The sequence below is a fragment of the Pinus tabuliformis genome, chromosome 5_2 (genome assembly GCF_031772625.1).
Source record: "Pinus tabuliformis cultivar Carrire ecotype Pingquan chromosome 5_2, CPIR1, whole genome shotgun sequence".
Taxonomy (NCBI): Eukaryota; Viridiplantae; Streptophyta; class Pinopsida; order Pinales; family Pinaceae; genus Pinus; species Pinus tabuliformis.
The window spans coordinates 496532998-496546468 of NC_142306.1; the positions used below are offsets into that span (position 1 = coordinate 496532998).

The following is a 13471-nucleotide window of genomic DNA, read 5'->3' on the forward strand; positions in this document are numbered from 1 at the left end:
AGAGCCTTGAACCCAATTAGTGGAACACAACTAAAATCCCCATTCCCATTGCAGAGCACAACAAAAATCTTTTGCCCCTCAGCCTGCCTAAACTTAGCAAAGTCTTATGTGTTGAAATGAAGGGTGAGACCACCATGCGGGTGTGCACGTGGTGGGTGCCTAACTTGGGTATAACGCCGGTGGAGCATTGCCCCCGGTCATTTGTAAAATTCTTCTCATATATAATAAAAGATTATTATTGCATATGAATGTGTTCTTGCTGCTATTTTATGGATGTTGACGTTGATATTATAATGTTAATGGATTCCGCATATTAATGTTATGTTATTCATAAATGAAGATGAACGTTAAGGCGTAGTTCGTAAAGTAACTTAACAATGGAACATGTTAACTACTTAGGTGGTGCTGTACCCAGGCCAATTAACGAAAAAAGAATTGGGGGCATGACAACCATAGTTGTACACACATTGAACCATATATTCAAATGCGCTGAGTAAATTCTGCCTTAAAATAGGTATCTATGGCTTTGATATGGATGTGCTTTTAGCTTGTTAATGAGCAGTGAGTAATTTGTTTTTATTTAAAATATGTAAATACCTTTTAAATTATAATGAGTATTAAATAGAGTAATTTTTTATTATTATTTAAAATAGGTTAATATTTTATAAATTGTAATAAGTATTAAGCATAAATTTATGATTTCATTTGGTTTTTAAAGGGGAAGAATATTGATTAATTAATTAATTTGTTTTTGTAATAATGGTTGATAATTGGACCGATTTTTTTTGGAGCGATGGAGGCGTTTCATGGACTTAGGGTTTCAGAAGGTAATCTCTGCGCCACCGCGGTCCCAAAAGACATGATCTGCCTTGGATTGGCTAGATGCCTGGCCGCGGGATACTCCGAGCTCGATGCGTTACATGGGTTCTGGATCGGATCAGCGGATGAAAAGGTTTTTTATGAATCGAACCACAGCAAACTGCGACCGGTGCGCCCCTCCTCCTTCAGGGAGAAGATAGTTTACCTCATGGCGGCACCAGAAATCTTCTGTCCAGAGTTTTTTACTCCAAAACAAACGGCCCTTACTTTGTCCCGTCTTGATACGCCAGCATACGAGAACGCCCTACATAGGTATGGCAAATCTGTCTGCGACTATGGAAAAAAGAGGCGCACGCCAGCTCCCATGCCTCGATTTGGTACGCTGTGGTTTCGATCTGCAGATCTAGGGCGGATTTTAAATGGCAAAGCCGTAGATCAAGTATGGGGTGGGAGTAGGGACCTGGTTTCGGGGTGTTCTGAGGCTCCTAAGATCTCTGCAGCGCAGATCTGGGCTCTTATCACCTCGACGCAGCTTTTCAACAGAAGGCTTGAAGACTATGTCATGCAAATGAGCGATAGCCCCAATAGTAGTCCCGATCTGGGAAATGGCATACTAGATCGGGCCAAACTTTGCAGAACTGGGGTGGATTTACCAGATCTGGCCAGATCCAGGCAGAAGCAAAATGGGTTTTCGCCAGATCCAGAAAACAATTCCGAAAAACGGGTTTTGATCAAGGCAGACACAGCGGATCTGAAGCAAATCTTCATCAGATCAACAGAAGGAAGACACGTTTGTATGCAGATCTGGGAACGGATGAGTATTCTGGAGTTAAAAAAAGAGATCCAGGACAAACTCGGAATCCCAACTGCATTACAAATCCTTTTATTTTCAGGGTTTTGCATGCAGGATCAACACACACTTCAGCATTACAGGGTTGCGAAGGACTCAACAATCATACTCAATCACCGATTGCGAGGTGGATCTAAGGGATCTACCTCAAAACCTACAAGCTCATACCGTGATGCAGCCAAAGGGAAAGAGCCTCCAAAGGGGAAAGAATCAACAGCTGTAAATGCACCCCCAGGACAGTATATCGTGGATCAAGTGCCAGAGAGCCCTTCTATCTCTTTGGATTTACCAGAGGTAAAGTACATATTCTCAGATCTACAGAAAAATGTTGTTATATGTAGATTTAACGGTTTCTGGCCTAGAACCGATGCATTGTACCAATGGATTCACACGGTCTGGACAAAAAACTGCCAAATTCACCTATGCTCTAAGGGTTTCTTCATAGTAACCTTCCTCGAAGAAGAAGAAAAGGAAAAAGTTCTCAATGAAGGGCCATGGTTTTGGGGCAGTGCGGGACTGTTTGTTACTCCATGGTTCCCAGAGTTCGATGCTAATACTATGGTGGTATCAAGGATGCCTGTATGGGTAAGGCTGCATAATCTTCCGATACATTTCTAGCACTCCAAGGCCTTAATAGTTATAGGGAATACCCTTGGAAGAACGTTAAAGATTGACTCAGAGAGACACATAAAAGGAATCTTTACTTTTGCTAGAATATGTGTCGAGGTAGATCTTAGCCAAGGTTTACCTGAAAGCATCATTCTGAACTTCAACAACTCACAGTGGAAACAACCGTTGGACTATGAGAATACAGCCTTCAGATGCAGGGGATGTCAACAAACAGGTCATCTGTACAATGCATGCAAAAGCCTCAACAAGAGCAAGCCACAACAAAGGAAGCCCAAAGGTTGGCAGAACATAGATGAGGTTGCAAAGAAGAGAGCCGCGGAAAGGAAAGCCTCTTCGACACCAGAAGTTGAAGAATCAGAAACAGAAGAGGATGATACCATCATAGAGGAAGCGGAAACAGGGAATCAGAAGGAAAACATATCAGAAAACAAGGCTCCACAACAGGTAGAGACCCACCAAAATCAGGCAGAGATGACAAGCATGGATCAAAGCATGGGAGGCAACAAACGGCATCACCACTCAGATACCTCAGACTCAGACAAAGAAACAGGCACACAGAATGCAGGAACACAGCTAGTCATTGCTTCGACCGAGCCCACTCAAGGAGAGTGGCGTAAGGTCGAAAAGAAAAAGGGGAGAAAAACCTGAAGCGTGAGTCTTTAATCACTGCCGGAATTCAGTTTTTTTCCCCCTTTTTTCTTGCTCTCTCCTCTTCTCTTTTCTTTTTCTTTGTGCACGTTAGTCTTCTAACGTTGTGTAACCACGCGAGCCCATGTGGCAGATTGTGAAATGCTTCAGTGCATCTATTAGTGTAACTTTTCATTAATTCTTTAATAAAAGGTTACCGTTTTTTCCTTTGGAAAAAAATAATGGTTGATAATTATTTATATTTAAAATTAGATTAATAAATAATATTTAAAATAATAATTTATTTTAATTTGATTATAAATTATATATTTCAATGTAATATTTTAATATCAATCTTTTATATATTACATATCATTTTTCTCTATATATTAAAATTGCAGTGGTGTGCTTCTTATTAAAGATTATTTTATTACTGAAATTTAAATTAAAAATTGATAATAACAATTTATTTTGAGGTTAACTATAAATAAAATAATTCGATAAAAAATTAAATTTTAATTTACTATAAACTATCAATATACCAATACCAATATACCAATAACAATATACTATAAAATGATTTGGTATATTAATTTCAATTATATTTTTAAAAGCATTTCAATGATATGATACGAAATTATTTTAAGTTCATAAGCAATATATTTTAAAACTAAATAATAAAGAAAGATTATTAAAGATTATATTATCAAAGATATTATCAAATTCAATTTTGATATTCTAAATAATAAATGTTTTCTCAAATAAATAAATATTTTTTTTTAATTTTTTTCGTTTACATATAAGATAAATTTTATTTTATTTTTTTTCTCTTACATATAAGATAAATTTGATTTTATTGTTTATAACTTATAATTTTAATATTAAAGGAAATAATTGTTATTATATATTTCTAATTGAAGCATGTATTTTCTTATTGAAAGGATCACTTTGATTATGTATGGTATGTATAAGAAGACGTTGTATAACATGGACTTCAAGGGATTTCCTAAATGTCTTTCTAATTCTAGGCAAAAACCTCACCTCTAGGTCAAGCTTGACCATTAGAAAATGAAGGAAGAGATTATCTTGTAGAATATGGATAATATTAAAAATATTATTATTTGGAAATTTAAGGAAAAATTGTGGGGAAATAAGAACTAGAAGGAAAAATGTAACTATGATATTATAAGGGGTTGATCAACCCAAGCTTGAAAACCAAAATTACCTATGCCTTGACTAGTGTTAAGAAGGAAATAGAAATTTCTAAGATAAAAAATTATTCTCATGAGCTTCATAATGAAGCTAGACAGTGAATTCTCAAAATGCCATGGGATGAAAGAGTGTCACTTTTGCAATCCAAAAATGATTTACAATGAAAAGCACTTTCTCTTAGATTGTCCATCTTATACTCATATTTGATCTAGTTTTTGAGGGTTGAAGATGAAAATCACTTTCTCTCAAATCCTTTAACTAAACGAAATTGTGATCTAAAATTATTTCTCAATTATTTTAATATAAAAATAAAATGTTAAAAAATACTCAACAATCTCTTACTTTCTTATAATCTATAAATCATATACACGTTAAAATTGATCATCATAATAATATAAACAATAAACCTGATATAATATTCATTAAAAATATAATATTATATAAGATACAATAAAGTTTTAAAAATTATTATAAGTTAAGAAATATACTAAGAAAATAAATTATGAATAAAAAATTATAAACATTTTTAAAATATTAAATAACAACATTTTATCAGTCAAATACCAACCTTGCCGACAAAATGCTTCACATTGTTTGTTCACATTATATTAAATAAAATTAAAAACAATTAAAAAAAAATACATTTTCAATACAAAACTGCTATGTCAAATAATGTTTTTTTCTTTAAAAAAGAGTACGTTTTCGTTCATCATCCCAATAAAAAGTTCTATCGAGTACAAATATGGATAAAATAGAGCTGTTGATGAAGACAATACTTAGATCATAAGAGACAAAAGTTAAGCGAAGTGAATAGAGACCAAAGAACATGGGATGTCCATGATTATTAATGTGAGGAAAAACATTATAAGAGTACGATTTCAGTCTTCTCATACATACATAGAAAATACCACCATTTGAGAGTTAAGTTTTTATTAATTTTATAATAAATTTACTTAAAAATTGTTTAGAAAAGTATAATTTTAAGTTGTTGAAATTTTATAATATTAAAATTTGAATTCAAAATATTAAAATACATTTTTCCTTAAAATTTTGAATTTATTTGTATACTCAAATTTAATTAAAAATAAAATATCCTCCTTACCCAAAAAAAAATTCAAACCAAACGTTCACACTATCTCCACTTCAAAAAAAAAACCTAAAACGAAGTTTTATAATAATAAAATTTGAGTTAAAAATATTAAAACACCTCTTTCCCTAAAATTTTGAATTTACTTCTACATTCAAATTTAATTAAAAACAAAATTATTCTCCATACCCAAAAAAATTCAAACCAAACGTTCACACTATCTCCGCTAAAGAAAAAAAAACCGAAAACAAAAATCAAACGTTCATACTCTATCTATGTTCGGCAAAACGTTTCTGAGACTTAACGTTTGGTGGTACACGTAATGGAAGCACTAAATTTGTACGCAGCAAACGAGAGGGGTGTTGGGTCGTGGCCCAGTCAATGAATGGTCAATGGGAGCTGCCGCTGCCACTGTCCTGCCCCCGTCCCGCCTGCATTCACACAATAGACCTGCATGCGTATAAAAGTTATCTGTCACTTCGGTCTGCTCTGTTGATTTCTCGTAGAGTCCAATGAATTCACGTGTCTATCATTGTCCCTTGAGTGCAGTGTGCTCCACTCAAAAGTATAAAAGTAATGATTGTTATGGAGCATATTCTAGATGAAATTAAATTATTTGAATTAAACTATATTAAATGAGGTTCAAGCTTTATTTAGATGAGCGCAATTTCTAGGATTATAATTATTTTAAATGGCGTTAAAACTTGATTTAGTTTGTGAGAAATATAATTATAATTTAAATTGGGTTAAAGGAGAAGTTAAAACTTGCTTTAGTTATGAGTAATATAATGATAATTATATGAAAAAAAAATAAGAGAAATTTAGTAGAGATTGTTTTTCTCAATATTCAAAATAGTTAAATAGATTACATTGAAAACACTAACTTTAAGTGACTCGAGTAGAACTTGACTAAAATGAAGTAATTCGGAATTGTTTATCACATCTATAAAACAACATAATTAAATGGGATAACACCTAGCAAACTGATCTCAACATCCACTCTTAATCTCAACTGTTACAAGTAGAAGCACTTACAATGCCTAATTGCTTTCTTTGAAATTCAAATACATTTTTGCCCAGTGGCTTTCTGAAAATCCCTGCAATCTGATCTTTGGAACAACAAAAATTAAGTACTTTGTCCTTATCATTCACAAGCTCATAGATGAAATGAAAACGTGTGTCAATGTGCTTGCTTTTTTTCTCGAAAACATGATTGTTTGATAAATAAATCACTGAAATGTTGTCACAGTATAAAGGAATTGGCTCCTTATGAACATTTGAAATATCTTTCAATAATCTTCTCAATCACACTCTTTGGCATGTTGTTGAATTTGTTGATGAAATCAGATTGGTTCCAAGATGAAAAGCATACCATGATGTACTTTTACGATAATCTAAACTCCCTGCATAATCGACGTCCTGAAAGTGAACAATTTTTAGAATGTATGTAGAACAATCTATGGTCCCTGCAATATACCTTAAGATCATTTTTGCAACCTTCCAATGAGAAATCTTTGGTGATTGCATAAACCTAGAGACAAAACTTGCTACAAACATGATATGAGGTCTAATCGCAGTGATATGCAACAAACTACCAACTATGCTTTTATACAATGTGGGATCAATTGGTAGTGCTACATCTTTTTTGCTGATTTTGATGCCTTCAAAAATTGGTGTATCAACAGGTTTTCCATTGGTCATTCCGAACTTTTGGATGATATCAATGGGATATTTTTGTTGATCAACAAAAATGCCAATTACAGATTGGTGAATTTCAATTGCTAAGAAGTATTGCATGACCCCTAGATCAGTCATCAAAACTATGTTTGCATTGTTGCTTTGAAGTCTTATAACATCATATTTCCTATATAAAGAAGATCATTAAAGTAAAGGCATACAATAAACTTTTTACATTCATGTGTTTTGGTATACAAAGTTGCCTCATGACTACTTCTGCAAAAACCACTTTTGATGAGATAGGTATCGATGCGACTATACCAAGCTTTTGGAGCTTTCTTCAAATAATACAAATCTTTCTTCAATTTGTATTCCTTATGCTCATGTCCTAGGACTTCGAAACTAGGAGGTTTCTCTACATAGACTTCTTGCTACAATATACCATTTAGGAAGGCATATTTTACATGAAGCTAATAGAATTTCCATTTGTAATGAGCTTCTATGGATAAAATGGTTTTGACAGTGTCTAACCTTTCTACTAGAAAGGTTTCACCAAAGTCAACACCAAACTATTGTGATAATCCTTTGGCAGCCAACATTGCCTTATGTTTCTGAATTTCATTCTTTTTTCATTCAACTTGGTCTTACATACCCATTTTACACTAATCTTGGCTTTGTCTCTTGAGAGATCAACTAATTTCCAAGTCCGGTTCTTCTCTATGGCACCAAATTCTTGGTTCATTGTATCAGCCCAATTTTTTTCTTTAATTACTTCTTCAAAATGGTTTGGTGGAGTTGAAAGAAAGGAAAACATATTATGCTAATCAAACTCATGCTCCTACTCATATATTTATCTGATGCTTCTTGTCTTCTGATTGTCCTCTGAAGATATTAAATTAGTGGTGGATTCAATACTTGAAGATGTATCATTCTTAGAATTGTATGGCTCTTCTTGAACATGCAATCTTAGCTATGGTGGATAGGAAAATTGATTTGCAGCTTCATCAGCATGATCAGACCAAGATTTATTTTCAAAAAATTTAACATATTTGCTTAAAAAAAACTTCTTGGTAACTAGATTGTAAAGTATATAGGCCTTTGTCTACTCATAATAACCTATAAATTACATCTTTCACTCCTATCATCAAGCTTCTTTCTTAGCTGCTTAGGAACATGGGCAAATGGTACTGATCCAAAAATTCTAAAGTGAGATACATTTACCTTTTTACCATCCCATGTTTCTTGAGGTACTGCATCTTGGAGACTCGTTGTTGGAGATATGTTGAGAACATACACTGTTTTCGAAACTACTTCGGTCCAATAGTCATTTGACAACTTCTTCTCACGAAGCATACATCTCACCATGTTCACGAATTGATTTTTACTTCTTTCTACTCCATTATGTTGTGGAGTATATCTTGTTGTGTTATGCATGATGATTCCTTGTTGTTGACAAAAAAAATTGAAGTCATTGCAGCTATACTCTCCTCCCTTGTCTGACCTGAGGACTTTTAAAGGCTTTCCACTCTACTTTTCTACTTCTTCTTTCAATTCTTTGAATGTTGAGAATGTATTAGAATAAATTTTGAGAAAATACACCCATATCTTCCTACTATAATCATCAATGAAGGTCAAAAAATAAAGACTACCACCAATGAACTGTGTCTGCATTGGGCCACATATATCTGTATGGACTAGATCTAAAGGCTCTTTTTCTCTAGAGGAAGATGTGGGAAAGCTATCTCTTTTATGCTTGAATAGAACACAAATTTCACAATTACATTTTTTTCATTCATAATAGGGAGACCAATGACGATTAAATGTTTCTGAAGTAGACTTAGACTCTTAAATGGGATGTGGCCATACCTAGAATTCCATAGCTCAGACTCATTTATTCTTGACACATTCTAGACAAAATATTTTGAGATATTTCAACTTCTAAGAGTTAATGGAAATATCCTATTCTTGATTTTTTCAACCTTTGCTATCATTCTTCTATTAGGCAGTTTGTCATAGATATAGCATTTGTTCCTTTGGAATATTACATCATAACCATGTTCCATCAATTGACCTACACTAATGAGTTTATGCTTCAGATGTGGAATGTAATAAACATCAGGTATGTATTTATGGTGATTCTATTTCGTAAGAACATGGACAATACCTTTCCCTTCAGCTTCAATACATGAACGATCTCCAAGATTAATTTATGATGTTATGGAAGCACCAAGATAAGAAAACAGATTTTTGTTACCTGTCATATGATTGTTGCAGCCGCTCTCCAGCAACCAAACATCCTCGCTATGATTGTCTTTAAAAATATGCCAAGAAAGAAACATTATCTCAGAGGATTCTCCTTCATTTTTAGAGAGATGGTCTCTGCCTCCTTGTTGATCTGACTGTTTCTTTCTACATTCATCTTCATAATGCCCAAATTTCTTGTTGTAATATCATTAAACATTATATTTTCTCCATATTCTACTTCTCTATGTTTGGTTTTGTGGAGGTCTCCATTTCTTTACTGCATGATGATGTTCTGATCTGCCTCTGCCTCGACTTCTTCCTCGCTTATTGTTGCCTCTATATCCTATACCTCTGCTTCTGCTAGGAGAGAGATGTGCTTTGAAAGCTTTTTCCATTGAATCTTCTGCCAAGTTAAGTCCTATCTCATGTTCGAGAAGTGATCTAGTCAACTGTTCTAGTGAGAAGGTTGTAAATTCTTTGGATTCTAGAATGGCTGTTACAATCATGTCATATTTCTTGGGCGGGCTTCAAAGGAATTTTTCAACAATCTTTTGATGTGTAATGGTTTCAACGATGAGTTTTATTTGACCAACTATTCCCATTACTCTAGTCATGAACTGGTTTTGAAATGTGCTCTCAATGTCTGCAATTTAACTGTCTTCACTGTATCATTACCTTGGTACGCAACTTTGAAAATATCACAAGATTCTTTTAATGTTGATGTGCTAGTTATCTTGTCGAACATAGAGTCATCGACTAAGTTTTGTATCCAACATTTGGCTCTGTGCTCCTTCTTTCTAAGTTCTGTAGCGAAATTCCTCTAATTATTATTCATGTCTGGTAATTGAATTTTTTCAACAAGAATAAACTATTATCTTATTTCATATTTGTTGTCTCAGCAAACTTGCCAATTGCATGGTTTGATGTGCACAACTACTAGGATCTAAATATTTGGTTAGTTGTTATGGAACTCAGATCCCTTGATAAGTTCATCGTTGCAAGTGTTGTCTTGGTCATGGTGATTCTACGCCTAGCACTTCTTCCTCCAAAGGCTCGTATTGTGACAAAATATGATCTTCTAATCCACACATTAGTAGTCTGTTATATTGAGCATCGATTATTTAGCTATACTATCATCTATTACTTTGGTTTTATTTACCCCAGTTACATGGTTATCCAAATGAAAATTCTGGGTTTGGATTTGGTCAAAAGATTGGCCTTGGACAATCGAATCAGTCCCAAGGCAGTTTGGATTTTGACGTGCACATACGGAGCAAAATTGTCAATGCTTGTTCTCACTTCAAGGAATGTTCTATGGGCTATTGTCATCCTATTGTTGGTTGTGTCTCCTCCATTGCTTCTTTATAAAGACAAGGGTAAGACATTTTCAAGAATGAAACTATGTCAGGGTTTTTCACATGCTCTTGTTGTTACTGTATCTGTCTGGTACTATCGGAAACCAATGTTTGAAGCTCTCCAGTGGTGGAATGGAAGACCACGATCAGATGACCTGCTTTTGGGATATATTGTATTGTTATTAGGCCTAGCATTTGTTCCAATTGTTACATGGAATTTCTCCCACATTCAGTTAGTAAAGTGTGTGTTACTTCTGGTGGTGGTTGTTGGTGTCTTGCTTATATTTATGCAGCCTCCATTACCAGAGACATGGTCATTTCAATCTAAATTGATGCACATACCTTAGCAGTCTATGGATGATAGTTCCATCAATGGTTCAATCACCGAGAAACCGTCCTGGCCATTGTGGTTACGTATAGCAACAATTATTGCTTCATTGGCTGCATTCACCAAAACTATTCCAGTTCAGTACATTGTAGAGCATAGACTACTATATGTTGTGGTTGTGGGGATCGCGTTTGGCATCTACATCTGTGTTGAGTTCTTTATTCAAACTCCCATTCTACATGCCTTGCTTCTTGGAGCTATGACATGTGCATCTGTCTTTGTGGTCTTTACACACTTTCCTTCGACATCAAGCCCGAGGTCTTTACCCTAGGTGTTTGCACTCCTCGTTGCACTTCTACCTGTTATGTATTTGTTGGAAGGTCAGTTGAGGTTAACGAATGCAGAAAATGGAGAAGATAAGAGGTTTGTTGCGATGTTAACCATTGAAGGGGCTCAAATATCTTTGTTCGGATTGTATGCTCCAATTTTCATGTGGATAGCGTTGGAAATAGAGATTGAGTTCGCATCCTTGATGAGGGAGAAAGCTTTAGAGAAACAAAGAGTACAAAATTTATCAACTAAGAGCTCCTATACCATGACAAAGAATCAAGAGAAATGGTCGAGTATAGATTTCTCTTCTCAATATTCAAAATAGCTAAATAGATTACATTGAAAACATCAACAATAAATGACGGAGGAGAACTTGACTAAAGTGAAGTAATTTTGAATTGACCATGGCACTTATCAGACAAATGTGATGAGACTTAGCAAACACCAATTATTTTAAAAATATTCAAACTTGAACTAATTCTGAACAACCTTAATGACAACATTTTACTAATAAAACAAATATCATCTTTCATGATGTAAGGCATAGCCAAAATTCAATTTTACTGTGAAGAAAAAAAGGATAAAAGCTAATACAAATTGGAGTATTGGCTTTCTGAGTTTCCCCACTCATTTCCATGTGGAGATCGGTTGTCCTTTGGCATACTTAAAATGAAATAAAACTTAACTTTACAAACCTCTACATATATATCATATATGATCGGCGAAACAGACCTCATATATATATATATATGAATGATCTGCCAAACAAATGAAAAGAAGCAAATAAGTGTTGGAAACTACAAATTGCATTTCTCTCACTTTGATTCTCTCAGCTAAATTACAGGAGAGACGAGACAGTCATATACAGTGATCAAACTCTTTCATTGTCATCAAACAAACAAAACAGAAGAATCCGTCCAGTGTCATCAAACACTTCAATCCTTTAGCTAAAGTAATTTGCATACATCTCATTTTCAACATTACTGTATCTATAATCTTCCATGTATTTATCGCTTGAGATGTATTTCTCACTTGAGAGACAATGAGAGAATATGAAATTTACTGCTCTGCAGCATGTATAACCATTCTTCTTGAAATCGTTTCTGTCTTGATTATCTGTCTCATCACTATTGGCTGCAATGAGATGTGGCCCAAATATTATTCCTGCCAAAACATAATTATGCTAACTATAATTATAGCATTTATAAAATTGACTCTCACATTATAGCTCATGCTTTCTCCCTAGATTGTTTCAACAGCTAGATCTATGTATCACACTTTTATGAAAGTCCTCAGATTTTATAAACTCCAATGGGACAGGAAAAATCATTTTGTTCCCATGCCCACGGCTAAGATGGAGTCGACCCAGGACGTCAAATATATATGACAGAAAAGAAAAACAGACTAAATTTTACGGGGACTTTTGCCAGCACTAGTTACAGAAATATAATTCTGCCAATTCCTTCAAGCTGGAATCGTTCTGAATTGCCTCTTCATCGGTGTTCTCCAACATCCACACCAAATGTTCGAACAGCACCACCTCGCACGCGACTGAGAAACCATCTCTGCAATTCTCAACGATCATGGCCCTCAACAATGGATGATTTGCATAATGGGCACTTATGAAATATCGTTTCCTGGACTTCCCAACATACACTACCTTACATCCCTCGGGCGGTGCTTCCTCTACTTTGTGATTATCTGCATGGAGGAGGCCAGATGGCCTGTTTTCGGCAAAAGTGAGTGCAATAACTTTATTCCACTCATGAACATCATCAAGAAATGAATCAGAAACAGAAGCGAGATTAATGTATGAACGTCCCACCCTCGGGAAACAGTGCCAACACTTGAGAATGGTCTTGACCTTGTTCATTTTGTAGCTTATTGTGAGCACTGTCGGATGAATTCGCCCGGCTTGCAGGCTGTCAGACTAATGCGATGTGGGACGAAATGCAAATAGAGATGAGTACTGGAACTTTTGAAAACGAAGCAACCATGCTATGTTGTATTCGAAAGGAACTTCCTGCTAATAAAGCACACCGAGGGAAGAAAAATGAGTACCGCCTGTTAGGTGACAGATTTGCAACAGTGTCTTGTGAATATTTCTTGGCTATTACCTAGATTGAAAGTTAATGAAGATTCTGATGCGTTGCCTCTATATGCCTAAAAAATTAAAGTGGCAACCTGTCTCAGCAAATTGTCGGTTTCTGGCCCCTCTCCCCATCGCTCACCTTGGTGTCTGTAAAAGGTTCTGCATTGCAACAAGTGTCATCTTAATATAAACTCACTTTGTGTTGCCCAATGGTTGGTAC

At 34.9% G+C, this 13471-nt stretch overlaps 1 protein-coding gene and 1 pseudogene across 1 annotated transcript; one reads left to right on the plus strand and one right to left on the minus strand.

The window, feature by feature from the left end:
* Nucleotides 1-793: 793 nt before the first annotated feature.
* LOC149159873 (uncharacterized) lies at nt 794-11484 on the plus strand (annotated as a pseudogene).
* Nucleotides 11485-12034: 550 nt separating this feature from the next.
* LOC149159874 (auxin-responsive protein SAUR76-like) lies at nt 12035-13227 on the minus strand. The gene has a single exon (XM_089433572.1). It carries the CDS (start codon nt 13030-13032, stop codon nt 12592-12594), a length of 441 nt encoding a protein of 146 aa, XP_089289698.1. The 5' UTR covers nt 13033-13227; the 3' UTR covers nt 12035-12591.
* Nucleotides 13228-13471: the final 244 nt, after the last annotated feature.

Bases quoted from the DNA above. Each gene is read 5' to 3' on its own strand.
- LOC149159874 (XM_089433572.1), bottom strand. From the start codon at position 13,032: ATGAACAAGGTCAAGACCATTCTCAAGTGTTGGCACTGTTTCCCGAGG.